This window comes from Acinonyx jubatus, chromosome A1 (genome assembly GCF_027475565.1).
Source record: "Acinonyx jubatus isolate Ajub_Pintada_27869175 chromosome A1, VMU_Ajub_asm_v1.0, whole genome shotgun sequence".
Taxonomy (NCBI): Eukaryota; Metazoa; Chordata; class Mammalia; order Carnivora; family Felidae; genus Acinonyx; species Acinonyx jubatus.
The window spans coordinates 210,718,340-210,735,698 of record NC_069380.1 but is presented as its reverse complement, the minus strand read 5'-3'; the positions used below and the strand labels follow the sequence as shown (position 1 = coordinate 210,735,698).

Below are 17,359 nucleotides of genomic sequence, written 5' to 3'. Positions count from 1 at the left end.
GTCATGATCTTGTGGTTCATGAGTTCAAGCCCAGCATCAGACTCTCTGTTGTCAGTGCAGAGCTTCCTTCAGATCCCCTGTCCCCTTCTCTCTGCCCCTCCCCAAATCACATGCACACACTCTCTCTCTCTCAAAAATGAATAAATATTTTTTAAAAAAAGAGCTCCAGGCCTGAGAGATGGGATACTATGTTCCAGCCCTAGTTCTTCCTTCCCCAACTCTGTGGACTTCAAGCTGCCATGTTCTTTCTCTGAGCTTCTGTTTTCTCACCTATAAACTGAGCATTTTGGTCTGCTACCTCAGGAACTTCAACTCTGACATATCACACCTCATTTCTTACTGATCATTCTAAATAAGAAGGGATAAGCAAACAGTCTCAGAATCTAAGTTTGCAACTAGAGCCAGACCACTTACTGCAGTAAAATTCTAGTTGGATGATGTTTCTTCTCACATTTGGGGAAAAGATGCTATTGTGAAATATTATTTTTGGTTCCAACAGAAGATGAGGTCATTTAAATGCTGCCGAGACAGCTCCTTTTAATGTACCACCTCTGTTTTGTAAATAAATCCCCCCCCCCTTTTTTTTTGGCCTCTGTGAGGAGATGCATGTATGAGCTCACACAATCTAATTGGCGTTTTTATAGGAAAGGGTAGCACTTCAACAACATTAATATAAATGTCCATAGCGTCCAGTTTTGCGTGGTTTGGCTTTTTCTCAACAGGCTGCCAATCTCGTTGCCCTTTAAGCCAATGCAAAAGAAGCAAAGGCTTGAGCCATCTGTCTAGACAGGATCTGTTTCAGAACTCAATCATCTCTACAACTGGATCGGGTGTTCACACGCTAAACATTGGCAAGTGTGCAGGTATCCCGTCTGGGTGAGCCTCTTAACATCAGTCTCAATAACTTCTGAAAAACTGTAGGATGAGTGTATAAACATCCCACATTTATTAATTCTATGGCATTTATACGGTATTGTTATGTGCTAGACACCATTCTAGTTGCTGGAGAACCCACTGATAAATGAGAGACAAGGTTCCTGTGCCATGGCACTTAACACAAATAAGGGGCCACAGGGAATAAATAAGCAAATAGATGAATCAGAATGTTAGATGGTGACAACAAGTACTATAAATGAAATCGGTGAAGTGAAAGATGACTGGGCAGTGTCCTGGTGGGGTTAACTGAAATTGGTATCACTGAAGGCCTAATTAAACAGGCAATGTTTGAGCCGAAGCCTGAATGTCAGGAAAGGACAGCCATGCAACATCTAGAAGCAGAATATTTCCAGCGAGGAGGCAGCACATGTGGCTGCCCTAGGCAGGAGTGATTGGGTCTTCCAGGTATAGAGAGACAGTAAGTGCTGGGGAGAACACAGAGGTGGGGGAGGGGATATGATTTGGGATTGCAGGCAAGGCTGGAGATGGAGGTTTGTGTTCGCCATCTCAAAGATTTGGACTTCAGTCTGCGTCTACTAGGGAGCTGTTGGAAGGTTTAAGCTGAGTGCATCATGATGTATGTTGTATAATGGAGAATAGGGTATTGTAGGAGATGAGGAAAAAAAACGAGACCATACTGGAAACTACTGTGATAATCCATATTAGAGATCCTGGTGGTCTTGACCAGAGTGGTGGCAGGAAGGAGCAGGAGTAGATAGACATGGATGTGTTTTACAAGTAGAGCCTACAGATCTTCCTCATGGTTTGGGTATAGGAAATAGAAGGAGGAATCAAAGCTATGGAGCTTTTAGTTTGCATATCCTCTTTAGCTGGCATAAATGATGGTGCTTTTCCCATGGAGGTGGGAAAGCCAGGAGGGAGAGGGAGGCAGAGTCCTGTTTTGACCATACTGAAGTGCGTATTACGTACCCATGCAGAATTCTAAGGAGGCAGTTGGAAATCTACTTAATATTCTATTTAAGTTGGCCTGTTGATTTTTGGCGAGTGCCAGCTTTAGCCTCATAAACTTCAGACACTAATTTTATTTGTAACTGAACACTGCTCTCAGCTGTAGGCAACTAGATTTAATACTGACAGTTGTACAGTTGAGACTGATAACATCTGGCACTTCCTGTTTGTGTCTTCCTTTGTGTATCTTTGAACTCCTCATTAGATGATCAAGAAAACTTGCACTAATTTCTTTGAATCCCCCCCCGTCCCCCCCTGCCCCCCTTATAGTTCTTACTTTCAGGTATGGAGAGAAAACTCATAGTACTAGATAAAAGTGGAAAAGAAGAAGATCTGTTTCTTGACTGTATCGTTGGGGGCTGTATTACAGATTGATCATTCCTACTTTCTGAAGCCATTTTTATTAATATTTGCTTTATTTTGCTTTTAACTATTTGTGTGTATATTGGGCAGGGGAATGGAGTGGGCCTGTGAGTGCTCTTACTGAAAATTGTCTTTAGCTCTTTTGTCAAGAGTATATGTTAGGTCATTATTCTTTCTCCACGATCATAGGTTTGCATGTTTCTTGTCACAAGTCCTACTTCTTTTTTTTTTTTAATTTTGTAATGTTTATTTATTTGTGAGAGGTGTGGGGAGGCAGAGAGAGAAGGAGACACAGAATCACAAGTAGGCTCCAGGCTCTTAGCTGTCAGCAGTACAGAGCTGATGTGGGACTCAAACTCACGAACCATGAGATCATGAGCTGAGCCGAAGTCAGATGCTTAACTGACTGAGCTGCCCAGGTACCCCTCAAGTCCTATTTCTAAAGGCATTTAAAAATTAGAAAGGACTATGTATCTAGTATTGTCATACCATCTGTGAACCATACTTAACATGTTCTGTTTAACAAAAGGATGGTAGGACAGATGTAACTGGTAATGGGATGGATAGGTTTTTATTAATTTGGGCTAAAGCCAAATGGGTTTGCTTATTTCTGGACTCTCATAATAGTCCCTGTTGCTTTTGGGAAGGGATTTCACAGCTTTTCTGGACTGGGAGAGGGAAGAGCACTGTCCCATATCTTCAAGACCCTAGTAGCCATAGCATATCTTCCATGGAAAAAACAAGTCAAGCCACCATTCCACTCTAGTTTCTCAGCTACTTTGTTAGGCCCAGGGAGTCAGCTCTGGGGCTGACCCATGTGCTAGTTTGGGATGCCCAGCAAGCTGGGACAATAGCTAATCAGCACGTCTCTGAATTTGTTCCTTTTGGGGCTATGCACTAGGCCACAGCCTCATGTACTCGAAGTGTCAAAAACTGCCATCTCATAAGTAGCACTGATTCTCAAGGATGGCATCTTGGACATAGTGGAGACTTGGAAGGCCAAGGAGGCTGTTTCTGAATGGAGAAGAGAGAAAGGTGTTCCAGAGGTCAGAGGCAACACACCAAAAACCATGAAGTCCAAAGTGAAATGATTGGATGATATAGGGATTGTTGACAAGTTCATGAACTACTGTGGTAAGCCAGTGACTTCTGAAGTTACATTTGGCCAGACAGGCCTCGTTTGTCTGTGGTCAGCAGATGAAGGAGACCGTTGGCAAACACTGCATGTTGCTGAGCAGTGGAGCCCCGCTGAGTAGTGCTATAGTAGAAAAAGTATAAGATCCAACAGGTCTGTCTCTGTCTGTTAATAATTTCCCCAGACGTTCCTTTTGCTGCACATCAGTGACCATTTAACATCTGGTTTTTTTACTACTGCATAAAGTTTCATTTTAGTTTCTGACTGTGTATTTCAGATTTTCTGAATGCTTTGCATTCTTTCTCTTTTGCAAGCAGCTTAAATGGGAAGGTTGCCTATTTCTAGGGGGAGGATGGGTTTGTTCATATTGGACTGTAATGGTTCCATTGGACCTTCATGATGAATGAGGAAAGGACATGGCGCTTTTTTTTAATATGTTGAGGAATACATTGTGACCCATACCCACATACCTAGAGATAAGAGGAACTTATAGGAGTGAGCATAAAGTAAGACCCTCCCGAAGGAAATCACTTTGGAAGGTTTTTCTTTCATTTCTTTCATTTCTTTCATTTCTCTGAACAACCAAGTATCTGAGGTAACTCAAACATTTTGTATTGGGTATATGTTTGCATCCTTGGAATAAAATAGGGAGTCAAGAAGAGAATTAACCAAAGTAGAAAAGCTACCAGTAATCCAGAGGACTTACAGACATGATTAGCTTTTTAAAAGGATAGATTTTTATTAGGGTGTTTTAATGTATTTAAAAAGTGTACAGACCCATGTCTAGAGAAGCCAATAATAAATTCATCAATTAATTTCCTGTTTTGGTTTCTCTTGCCAAAGATCTCATTTATATGTTCTAAGGAAGTTTGAGATTCAATTCAACATGATGTATTTTTTTTAACTGAAGTGTAGTGGACACACATGTTACATTAGTTTCAGACGTACAACATAGTGATTGGCCAACTCCGCCATGCTGTGCCCACCACAAGTGTAGCTACCATCTGTCACTATGCAACACTAATGCAGTACCATTGGGCATATTATGGTATGATGGTTTTAACACATATGTGTGCGTACATAAGTAATATATGGTTAGCAGTCAGCATTTATTATGTCTCTACTAGGTGTCGGAAGCACTGCTCCTTCCATAAATATCTCACGTAATCCTAATGACAAACTTGGAAGTATTCATAATTATCCCCACTTTAGAGGCAAGGAAACAGAAGGTTTTAGGCATAGGTGGCTTTCATAATTACTAAGTGGCAGAGCTGGGCTCAAATGAGTTGAAGTCTCCAAGACCTATCCTTGTCTTCCTTTCATCTTCCTTTATTTATTAGTAGCTGTGTGTAAATAAATGGAACCCAGACACAGCCAGTGTTTACACACACACAGTGGTATCTGGGTTTCAGGCAGAAGAAGCTTTACTTAACATAACCTTGATCAGGAAATTCGATAGTCACTCTTATTGTCCAATATTATAGCCACTAGCCACAGGTAACTATGTAATTTAATGTAAACTAAATGAAATGAAAAATGTAACATCCCAGTTGCCACTAGTCAAGCCCTTGATGGCCACCTGTGGCTAGTGGCTCCATGTTGGATCGTACAAATATAGAACATTTCCATCATCATAGAATGTTCTCTTGGGCAGGACTGGCAGCTAGAGACTATGATTTAGCACATGGAACTTTTCCTTCTGTGGTCATCTTCAGTACCTGTTGACAATTGAAGAATATTTGGCCTGACCTAACAGCTCCACTCTCCTGTGTCAATGCCACGTGCCTGTCCGTATACTTCACAGTATGCTCACTTTTTCTTCCAAGGAGGAAGTTGGCCGGATATGGAAGATGGAGCTGCTTAAGGAATCGGATGGGCTGGGAATTCAGGTTAGTGGAGGCCGAGGATCAAAGCGCTCACCTCACGCTATCGTTGTCACTCAAGTGAAGGAAGGAGGTGCCGCTCACAGGTGACTAGATAACTCTGCCCCTTTCTCTGACTCCTCATCCTCTCCCTTCCCTTCCTCTGGGGGCTAGGACTCTTCTATTTGGCCAAAGCCCTGGTAATTACAGTTTATCCTGCGGGAGCATGGAAGAAAATCAGGCAGGAGCAGTTCCAATTAAACACACCCCTGGGCACAGGAAGTGGCTAATTGCTGGAGATACTGTAGGCTCCTCCAAATCATAGAGAGATTGCATTTCTTTCCAGTCTGTTTTGAGTTTCAAGTGATTGTTACTTACACTAACTTTTGGGATACTGGTAATATGTGGTTACCTATTGAGGCTATGCCATGCAACAGAAAACCACTTTCCTGAATCTTAACCCCTATAAGATGGTGGCTAATGACTTGGGAAAGTCATTGATTTTAAATGTGACCACAGTTCATGTGATCTGTCAGGGCTCTCAGGATTCTATACACACATGGATAGGTGTGTCATGCAGATGTGGAGTGGTAAACAGTAAATGTGAATTTTTCTCCTTGTGACCTTGAATAATTCATACTTCAAACCTTCTTTTTAAGTCTGAACTGTTGTTTTAAGTAGGAAGAAGGACAGTGATTAGGCAGAGCATGCACAAAGAAGTCCGTTTGGAGTTACAAGGATGTAGCTATCCCAAAATATAAAGCATGCTTTTGCCTTGCTAGCTGATTGCTTCCACATACACAGGGTGTCTACTACTTGCAAGGCACATTGGGGTGTGAACACGCGTTGCATGCCCACATGTATACAGCAGATGTGTAGAGGTAGAGTTTCACTGATGAGGGAGGTAAATCTAGTTGAGAATTTGGTGTTCCATTCAGGTACCCTGGTTATAAAGGGGATAGGACAAATCAGAGTAGTGTTGGCCTGCCCCAGACCAAGAGAGGACTGAAAAATTTATCTCATGAAGTGGCGTTGAAGGTAGCTGGAGGTAAAAAATGGAAAACTGAGGAGAGGACCAGGGTATAAATTAGCAAAGTGTGTCATGTCCCTGTTCTAGTCTTGTAACTAGAGATTAAGTTGCCAATAACTAGAGATAAGGTTAACTGCACTGGTCAGTTGTCTGGGCAGCAGTCATTAGGGAAGGAGTAAGACTCTAGTTTTTATCCAGAAGAGCATCACTAAATTTCCCAAATGAGGTATATACCTTGAGGAATTCCCATCAGAGAGCCATTTTCCCATTAATGCTACTAGGCCTTGGATTCTAGCATGTCTTTGGAAGGTTGGCAGTTAGAAAATTCCTGTGCCCAGAGATAAACTTAAGAAGAGCTGTTCTTGTCTGTTTTCTATGTGAGCTGTTTTTAGTAGGTGTCACCATTAGACACCCATTTTCTTTTCACCCTGAACCCTGAGTTTTATGTGTTTTATGTGTGTCTTTCTCTCTCTCTGTTTCTGGAGTATATAATTCACATGTGTGGCATTCTAGGTAATAACAGGAGATGAGGGAGATGGAATTGAAGAGGGAAATAAGAAAAGGGATGTGGGTAGGAATGGTCTTGCATAAATTCAAGGATAGTGGTCAGAACTTTGTGTTCATTTTTACTCTTGATCCCTGTTCACCTGGGCCCACACACCTCCTTGAGCTTCCAGTTTGTTCTCTGTGGGTTTCCTATTCCCCTTCTCTTTCCATTCCAAGCAGCTAGAAGGGTTCTTAGCATTTCTCTGCTTTAGGGATTTTTGAAGGACAGAAAGCAGAGGCTGTCAGAAGTCTCAGGTGCCTCCTATGTTCTGTTAAAGGCTAAATTCATAGAAAAGACTATGATGCACGCCCTAGAGGATTAAGAGAAAGAAACTGGTGAGGGAGAGTAGGATGAGAGAAGCTGGTTTATTCACTGAAGGAGAGTGGAAATGTTGGAGAGAAAGTTGGTGAATCTGGGAATATGGGGGGCATGCACATGTCCAACAGCAGCACCCTGGGCATTGATGTAAAGCCTTCAGAAGGGATGGTGGGGTCCTAGGCTTACAGTCCATCTGCATCACCAGATTTCCTATCCCATATTTAGCAATGGAGATGAAAAACCTCCTTTGGGATCATGGGAGGCCAGACCATTGGAGGTTCAAGTGGAACCCACAAGACTGCCGACCCACGGTGACTGAAAGGGCCTGTGCAATGCTCTGACACAGGGTGCCATGGCAGACCCTTGACCCACCCTTGAGCCTCTTGCCAGCCCAATGGGAAGGAAGCTGTTAGTTAGCTATAATTTACTTTAGAGGGAATAAAGAAACATTTGTAGACCAGGTCTGATAGCTGCAATAGCAGTTAATTGGTCATTCTGTTTGTTTGCTTTTGTATTCATCCTTCTGCTGGTGAAGCTTGGCTGTAGGATGGAAAGAAACCTCATCCTCAAGGTCCTATAACTGTGTGTTTTGGGGACGAGGGCATGTCACCTGGAAAGAGAGAGGGCAGCAGTTTAGACAAGGCTTTTGGTCATGCTTAAGATACCTTTGTTTGGGGGTGCTTAGCTCAGTGACTCAGCTGAGAACTCAGTTGTGAGGGCAGGATGGCAGATAGGATTGAGATAAGAATGACTTAACTGTCCAAAAACCATGGGGTCTCCGTTCCTCTATCATTGTCTCCCCCTGGATGGGAGGCATTTCATTAAAGTTGATGCAAGATATGGTAGTGACTTAAGAACTTGCCTACTACCAGGTGACCACTTGAAATCATGGAGCTTCCCTAAGTGGGCATCAGGGGACCCAGCCAGACCAAAGGATAAATCCCATCCCAAACTATTGCTGGCCATCTCTCCTTTATCCTCAGCCTGATTTTAACTGTGCCCTCTCACGACCCTCCCCAGCTCCAGGAAAATGTCCCTTCTCAAGCCCAGAATATCTTCACAAGGGATTTTTTTCCCATCTCCATTTCCTCAGGGATGGCAGACTGTCCTTAGGAGACGAGCTGCTGGTAATCAATGGTCACTTATTGGTGGGTCTCTCCCATGAGGAAGCGGTGGCCATTCTTCGCTCAGCCACTGGAATGGTTCAGCTGGTGGTAGCCAGCAAGGTAGGTAGTTTGGTTATTTTTTATATCTATTTTTAATGATGGTGGTGAATTCAGATTTGAGCCCTCCCCATCCCGCACACAAACACTGACACACATGCTTGCACTTGGGCCATTTAAACAGCTGTGATTCTATAGTGTAAGCCCATGAGGACGGCCTTTAGCTGAAATAGTAGATGGAAGAGCAGTGCTCAGACTAAGGAAAAGGGAAGGATGGTAGGGTGGACAGAAATTCAAGGTGGAGAGAGTAACCTCTCTCCCAAGGAGACACTGAAGAAGAGACATGGAAGCCCGCCGGATGGCAGGGATGCCAGGGGCATGGAGCTGTGCATTTTCCAGGTCCCGAAGGAAGAAAGGTTTAGGGCTAGTCACAGGCAGGCCACAGGCCCTGGTTCTGACTCATGGCCTCATGGAGTGTTGGTGCTGCAGGAAGCCCTGTGAATCCTGTTTGTCTGGTCACCATCCTCCGCTCCATCCTCAGTTTCCCCAAGGAGCCAGTGAGGACTAACTCCCATGGCTGGTTCCCATCTCACAGAGGCCTGGATGCTATCTGCTATCTTCTTGATGCACAGCCAGTGTCTGTCCCCTTCCTCTGACTGCCACCTCCTTTTCATAAGGGGCTCAGGCTGGTGTTTCTTGTATCCCCATCCCCAGAGTGTGTTAAAATAGCACTGAGGTCCTGGGCCCCAGCATCTGCTTGTCCCCTGGTGTCTTAGCGCCCTGGATGAAGGCTGCAGGCCTCCATAGCTGTGTGACCAAAAGGAGGAGGACCTGAACCCTCTTGCTTCTGCCCCGTGGTCCTGTCTGCTGTTGATAAGACAGGAAAGTGTCCACAGGACTCAGGAGCTAGTACAGTGGAACCTGGGCTTCATTCTAGTTCCTGTAAGCAGTGGTGGGAAACCACCCCAGTGCTTCACCCTTCGCAGCAATACGCTCTTGCCAGCGTGGCTCACTCTTTCCTCGTTATCCCTGCTATTTTTTTGAACCTCGCATCCACAGGCTCTTCTGTATTTTTCTCTCTTAGATTACAAGCTCTAGTGCCTATTTTTGGAGTATTTAATAATTAGAATATTTTAAACTATCTGAAAAATCTGTTTTCCTCTTTTCACACCTTTCACCCCAATCCCTTAACCCAGATTCTCAGGCTTCCAACGAGAACACAGAGCCTTGACACAGACTTGGGAGGAAGGGTTGGCTTTGAGGCCCCGGAGGCAGGAGTTGAGACAGCCTCCATTCACAGGTGCTCTCCTCCCCTCCCAGAGATACCGCCGGGAGCCCTGCTGTCTCCTCACAGTCTATGGCTCAAGAACACAGGGGCTCCGGCACATGCATTATACCACGGCCACCAAACCTTTACTTCTACGCTGACTTCTTTCTCCTGCTAGTTCAGAAAATGGAGAAGGGGGAATCTCTTCTATGTCAAGCTATTATCCACAAACACACAGAGCAAAGAAAACATAAAATAAAAACGAAAAAGGTCCACTTGTGGATAAGCATAATTAAGGAGAGTACAGGAGGGTGTTGAAGGCTGGTCTCCTGGATGATGCCTGATCTGTGGTCATGTTCACCGACTCAAAGAAAGGGCACTAATGTGTATCAGGGACACACTGGATGCTAGGTGCTTTTTACCTATGATCTCATTTAATTCTTGAAATCCCATGAGAGAGCTATTCGTTCTTTTTTTCCAAAAGATGAAGTCAAAATCTGAGGGGTTAATTAATTGACCCAGAGGTCACACAAGCAATGGGTGGCAATAGCATGTTCCATTGCAGGTCCATAAGACTTCAACGTTAACTTCTTTCCATATACCAAGCTGTCTGTTAGTAAAATAAGATAGAAAGGACACAGAGCCAGTGGTATTAGAGAGAGGTAATGTGTTCCTGCTAGAGGCTTTGACTTTTTTTTTTAAGTTTATTTGTTTATTTTGAGAGAGAGAGAGAGAGACAGCAGGGAAGGAGCAGAGAGAGGGTGTCAGCACAGAGCCTGATGCAGGGGTTGAACTCACCAGCCATGAGATCATGACCCTAGCCGAAACCAAGAGTCTGATGCCTAACCAGCTGAGCCACCCAGGCACCCCAAGGCTTTGACTTTGAAGGACACTCACTGGGTCTTTGTAAGGCTGAGCAGCAGTCTGGAGCCAGGAATGGGTGTTCCCATTGTCAATCTATTGCTGTTGGCCATCTGTACTGAATAATGGGCCTAAAAATGACCCAGACCACAGAGGAGTGACACCTTTCACCTCTTCCCATTGACTCTGTTTCCATCCAGGCAATACGTTGCCATAGCAGCTGCCCGTTCTTTGTTCCTGAACTTAATCGGCTCCATCCCAGATGCTCAAAAGTCTGCCTTTCCACACCTCCTGGCATCCATTCCTCGTCTTTATCCAACAAGAGCGAGTAATCCAGTCTTTATTTTTTCTTTATGTTTGAAGAGAGGGAGGGGAAAAAAAGAGATTTTTATTTGCTGAATAGAAAGAATAGTAAGAATATAAATTATTATTGTAGAACACAGTCCCTTTGTCCCCAAACTTTAGGGTGTTGTTTTGAAGATATAACAGTTACTTTCTTCGGGACAGGATGTCTTGTGTTTCCCCACAAATATGTTGTTTGCTTATACATGGGAGCTTAGAAAGTTTTTGTTGAACGAATGAAATCAGAATATCCAAGTTTGCTTTCATATTCCTGGAAGTACATGCGTAGCAATATTTCTCTCTTTTTATCACTTTGTTTTTATTAACAAGTAATACGCATTTATTATATCTAATGTAGAAAACCTAGAAGAAAAGGAAGATAAAATTTTCATAATGCCACCAGTAATTCTTTCCATTAACTTATTTGTCTGTCCTTCCAGACGTGTTTTTTTAATCGAGTCAAACACAAGGAGATGGAGTGCCCCTGGAGGCAGACCTGCATAGACTTCAGAGGCACAGCCTTTAAAAAAGCTGTACATTTTGGGGCGCCTGGGTGGTTCAGTCAGTTGAGCGTTGAACTCTTGATTTCGGCTCGGGTCATGATTGGATCGAGGCTCACATCAGGCTCCATGTTGAGCATGGTGCCTGCTTAAGATTCTGTCTCCCTCTCTCTTTCTCCCTCTGTCCCTCTCCCCAACTCGCATTCTCTCTCTCTCTCTCTCTCAAATAAAAACATAAAATAAAATTTAAAAATAAAAATAAATAAAAACTGTATATCTTGAGCACATTACTACATTTTTTTTAACCTTGGGGTTCTCACCTGGATAATAAGAATCCATAACTGCTTCGTGGAATATCAGGAAGATTGAATGAAATATAAAGAGCCCAAACAATGCAGCTGGTTGCAACAAGCATGTGGAGAAAGGTTTGCCTTTATGGTTATCACGTGTTAACACATCCAGCTTATTGTTACATCCATTATTAATATGGCAATATTGCTTTTCCATCTGCCTTTTTCACTAAGTAGCATACCGTAAGAATCTTTCCACCTCACAATGTACGTTGCTGTAGCACCATTTTTAATGACCATGGAGTATTCTGTCCTGTTGTGCAACTTACTCACCAGTTGGGACCTTCATCTTTTTTTAAAAACTCTTTTCTGTTAATGGTCTAGCAGAGTTGACATCACAGAAGAGAGCTGAACTCACTTTTTGCTTCATAGCTTTTGCTCCTTCCCTCAGATAAGGTCTAACTGTGTAGTATTCACAATTACTGACCTGACAGGAATGAACTTCAGGTACCTCCAAAGTTGGACCTGCATCAAACTAGTAACAAGTGTCACTGTCACCAGTATACCTACTCACTAATAGTCTGTAACACCTGTTGTTTAAGATGGGCGTCTTGTGTTACTGTTCTCTTTTCTGTCAAGCCCCGAGGAATATGATGATCAAAACTTTCTACATGCTTCCTTCCTGTAGAAACAGCTGTGGAGAAGGAGGGGAGGATGCATTTCTCTCTTTTATGGCCTCAGATCAGCCACCCCTACTCCCTGGCCTCCTATGCTGTGGTGTTTCCCCGAGAGTCCTCGGTGGCTGTGTGCACCTCACTTGCATGTGAGATTGTCAAGTGGCCTCTGTGACCTTGCCTGCATCCCACTCACCCCTGTGGCCTAGTCTGTGTGTAGGAAGGAAGGGCTATGATGAAGCCTTCTTTATACTCTAATCTAAATGGAGTCTGGGGGCGCCTGGGTGGCTCAGTCGGTCAAGCGGCCGACTTCGGCTCAGGTCATGATCTCACGGTCCGTGAGTTCGAGCCCCGCGTCGGGCTCTGTGCTGACAGCTCAGGACCTGGAGTCTGTTTCAGATTTTGTGTCTCCCTCTCTCTGACCCTCCCCCGTTCATGCTCTGTCTCTCTCTGTCTCAAAAATAAAGAAACGTTAAAAAAAATAAAATAAATGGAGTCTGATTCCATGTATTTTTGTTGACCTCTAAAAAGTGTTCAAGGGCTTCTTTCTTTGAAGAGACGTTATCAGTCTCCACTTTGGGGTTATGATTCAATCAACAGTCTGATCTCTTTTCAGTGAATGAAATCTCATATGCTAGTGAGATGAGCAGTGAGGGGGAGGAGCACATGGATATTAGAGCTGTGTGCTGGGCCTGGGGACACAGCAAAGAGTAGAAATGGCATTCAGTTTGGGGAACGCTCCGATGAGCAGGAGAGATAGGCATACTTAGACATACATGCGGGGCGATGAAAGAAACAGTAAAGGACATTTGGGAAGAAGGGAAAGACATGCAGAATGGCTCCTGAGCTCATCCAGGAAGGCTTGCAGGGGAGGGTGCTAAAGCTGATCTGCAAAACTGAGCTCCCTGGGCAGAGGGAGCTGCTGGTGGAAAAGGGTGTAGAGCAGGAGAGAGCCTGGCATGTCAGAAGGTCAGTACGGCTGGCACGGAAGGTATGGATTGGAGGGGACAATGGAGGGAGGTGTGTTTGGAATGCTGGGCAGAAGCGACTGCTCTAAGATCCTGACCTGCCAGTGAGGGGGCTTAAAGTGTAAAGTAAGGCAGGGTATCAAAGAATCTAAAGGACAGAGAATTTGGATTGCCTGTAGAAACATCTGTCTATGAAACAGGTTTTTCAGGGAAAAAAAAAAAAATTGGTTGGGATTTAAATTGGGTCTGCACCCCTGACGTGTGGTAACCCTGCCAACCTGAAGTGTGGGACATACATTCCATACGGTCTTTGGGTTCAGAGCTCCTGGCCACGCTCACAGCTGCCTCTTCTAGGTTTTCCTTGACCTTGATCCAGAACTGCTTGGTGCCATGGGGTAATTCATAGCCCTTTAATTATGTCCCCCTAGGAAAGCTCCACAGAGGACCTCCTGAGGTTGACATCTAAGAGTTTGCCTGATCTGACCAGTTCAGTAGAGGACGTGTCCTCTTGGACTGACAACGAGGACCAGGAGCCAGACGGGGAAGAGGACGAAGGACCTGGCTCGTCTTCCGCCCAGGGAGCAGTAAGTGTGCCTTTGGTTTCCCCAGCTGCTGTGCTGGAAAATGATGTGTCCCTGAAGATGTTGAAGGCAGGATCAAAGATAATAGCTTAAGATAGTAGGGTAGAGACCCGGATGGGAGAGGACCACAGGGTGTTCTTTTTATTTTTTTGTCACGGTCTTTGAGACAAATCCATGAGAGTAATGATTTTCATTTAAGAAAAAACATGGAGGGGTGCGTGGGTGACTCGGTTGGTTGGATGTCTGACTCTTGACCAGCTTGGGTAATGATCTCATGGTTGTGAAATTGAGCCTGTGTCAGGCTCTGTGCTCAGCACAGAGCCTGCTTTGGATTCTCTCTCGTGTGCGTTCTCTCTGTTCCTCCCTCGCCCACGCACACACACATATGCTCTGTCTCAAAATAAATATTAATAAAAAAGAGAAAACATTGAAACTGGAAATGGGATGAGAGAGCAACTGTGTATTAAGTTCAGTGTGTATATCAATTTCTAGCATGCTTACTAATTCATATATATGAGAATTTTATTGCTACTTCTTGGTGTAGGTTTGAAAAGTAATGTTTGTGAATTTAAGCCACCCAGGAGAGGGGCTCCTGGGTGGCTCAGTCAGTTAAGCGTCCCACTCTTGGTTTCAACTCTAGTCATGATCTCACAGTTTGTGAGTTTGAGCCCCACATTAGGCTCCACAATGACAGCACAGGGCCTTCTTGGGATTCTCTCTCTCTCTCTCTCTCTCTCTCTCTCTCTCTCTCCTCTCTCTCCCCTCTCTCTCTCTGCCCCTCCCCCACTTGCATGCACTCTCTCAAACTAAATAAACCAAATAAATAAACAAACAAGCAAACAAACAGGCTTAGATGGAGAGATTCTGGTTGAGAAGTGGAATGTTACAATAACACAAAACCCATTCGGGCAAAGTTGTGCAGATATGTCTTAGAATTTTGGGGCACCTGGGTGGCTCAGTCGGTTAAATGTCCGACTTTGGCTCAGGTCATGATCTCACAGTTCGTGAGTTCAAGCCCCGCGTCGGGCTCTGTGCTGACAGCTCAGAGCCTGGAGCCCGTTTCGGATACTGTGTCTCCCTCTCTCTCTGCCCACCCCCCACTCATGCTTGCTCGCTCTCTCACTCTCTCTCTCTCTCAAAAAATAAACTTTAAAAAAATGTTAGCACCCCTTAAAAAAAAAGATATGTTTTACAATTTTAATGAAACTGGGACTCTTGCATGGCTCGGAGCTCTTACATGGCCTGTGATGTTTCACACCCTCGTGGTCTGCTGGCACACAGAGTCAGGAGGGCTTTTGGTTAACTGTGGTTGCAGTGTGGCCCCATGGTTTCCTCTTTGGACCCCAGATCTGATAGATGTGTCATTTTCAGTGTAAACTCTTGTTAGCTCTTGTTCCCCATCCAACCAGCCATGGAGAGGGGGCCCTCCTTCTGCCATTTGAAGACCCTTACTCTGTCCCACCAGCACTAAACCTAGGCAGCATGGGTAAGCATTAGAAAATTAGTTTTGGTTAAATTAGGCCTCAGAAGACCAAAAAAATTGCATTTTTATTACATTTACACAGTATGCTATTTTATTTTAAGGAAGAAAAAGTTGCTCTTCTCCTTTCTCTTTGATTACTAGACATCTAGGGTCACTGAGGATGGTTGTGCGAGTGTGGACTGCACAAAAGTGCTACATCTAAGGAAGCACATTCACGTCATAAAAATCGGGGGCTTTTACATTTATTATGGCAGTTTTCTGGAAGATAGCAATAAAGAGTTTTGCTCTAACAAAATCAATAATCAAGACAATTTGCCAATAAAAGAAGGAAAGCATCTTAAAGAAGAGATGCCTTTTTGTAATTTGCCCAGAGGCATTGTATAAGCCCAGTGTTGATTTAAAACCAACTGCGATTATTCCCATTTCTTTGGATTATGACACCACTCAGTGGCTTCCCTTACTTTTACTTTTAGTTAGGGTAGAGACCAAACTAATTTCCATGGTTTACACTGCCTCCTTGGCTCTTGCCTACTTCTTGAACCTTACTTCTTTCTCACAGAGCTCATCACTCCTAAGCAACCACTACACTGCCTTCCTGTAGTCCCTCATGATAGCTACATGTTTTTCTGCCACAGGACCTTTGCAAATGCTCTTCTGTCTCTCTGGAATCCTCTGCCTGAATAAGATGACTCTATCCATCTTTGGGATCCCATAGTGTTACTGCGTCAGAGAAGCTATACCCACGTATATTAAATCTGTTAGCTCTCTGGGGCATCTGAGTGGCTCAGTCAGATATCGGCTCAGGTCATGAGCTCACGGTTCATGAGTTTGAGCCCTGTATCAGGCTCTCTGCTGTCAGCATAAGCCCGTTTCCAGTCCTCTCTCCTCCTTGCTCTCTGCCCCTTCCCTGCTCACACTTTTTCTTTCTCTCAAAAATAAACTTAAAAAAAAAAAAAGCTTAAACTAGCTTTAAAACAAAAATCTCTTAGCTCTCCTAGCATGATTATGTGGCTCTCCTGTGAACTGCTTATCACGTTTGGATTTGTGATTATGTGATTAAGATCTGCTTCTCCCGTCCAACTCTAAAACTCCATGAGGTAAGGGAATGTGATGACTGGATTGGGTTCCCAGTGAATCCCTAGAATTTAGCCAGTACATCTGGTGCTGAGTTATAAATAACTAAATGAATTCAAAATCAAACAGCAGAGTAAGCATTCATTGAATGCTACTGAAAATGACACCAAAATTGAACTGGATTTATCCACCATGAAAATTATGGTAACTCCAAGGCCCACAGCTGACCACAGTGTGGCAGCCTCAAAGGGTCTTTGGGCTAATATCGACGTTCCGGCCTCCTGAGCCTTCAGGGATGGTCTTTGAAAATGCCTGGAACAGGCTTCAACGTCAGATGTCTCCTCCCCGCTGCCTCTCACTACTGCCTACCCATCTTCCTCCCCGTGACCTCCCAGCCCTAGGAGCCCTGCGTTCTCTGTGTTGACACAGCAGTTACCCTCTGCTCCTTCTCATCCCTGGCACAAGAAGTACGTGGCAGCCCCACCAGAGACTTCTCAATTCCAGCACCACTCCCATATTTCCACCCGACTAACCAGGCTTCCTTCCCTGGCGTCTCTGCAGCCTGGCCCCCTCCCACGGGGACCTCCCCTCATGGGACCCCACTGGGGACGCTGCCCTGGGTTGGCTTGGCCGCTTCTCAACAGAATGCTGAGCAAGCTCAGGATCTTTTTTTTTTTTTTTTTTAATGTTTATTTATTTTTGAGACAGACAGAGCATGAATGGGGGAGGGTCAGAGAGAGGGAGACACAGAATCTGAAACAGGCTCCAGGCTCTGAGCTGTCAGCACAGCGCCCGACGCGGGCCTTGAACTCAAGGACCGCGAGATCGTGACCTGAGCTGAAGTCGGCCGCTTAACTGACTGAGCCACCCAGGGGCCCCATCAAGCTCAGGATCTTAAAGAGAGGAAGAGGCTCTATAGCTCTGTGCCTCCTCTGATAAAGCCCAGGGCCATTTGTGTGGCACAGCAGTCTTTGTGGAGAGGTTACAGTCACGTTC

The 17,359-nt window shown here is 44.5% G+C and overlaps 1 protein-coding gene across 11 annotated transcripts in view; it reads left to right on the top strand.

Moving 5' to 3' along the window:
- The window catches only part of PDZD2 (PDZ domain containing 2), a 364,850-nt gene that overhangs the window by 269,430 nt on the left and 78,061 nt on the right, over nt 1-17,359 (top strand). For 8 of the 11 annotated variants that reach the window (XM_027074932.2, XM_027074927.2, XM_053201742.1 and 5 more), the window contains 3 exons: nt 5,230-5,372; nt 8,254-8,386; nt 13,654-13,809. In XM_027074932.2, coding sequence (XP_026930733.1) covers nt 5,230-5,372; nt 8,254-8,386; nt 13,654-13,809 — 432 coding nt within the window. Of the gene's footprint in view, nt 1-5,229; nt 5,373-8,253; nt 8,387-13,653; nt 13,810-17,359 lie in introns of those variants that run through there. The other 3 variants (XM_053201784.1, XM_053201754.1, XM_053201763.1) reach the window with 3 other exon arrangements.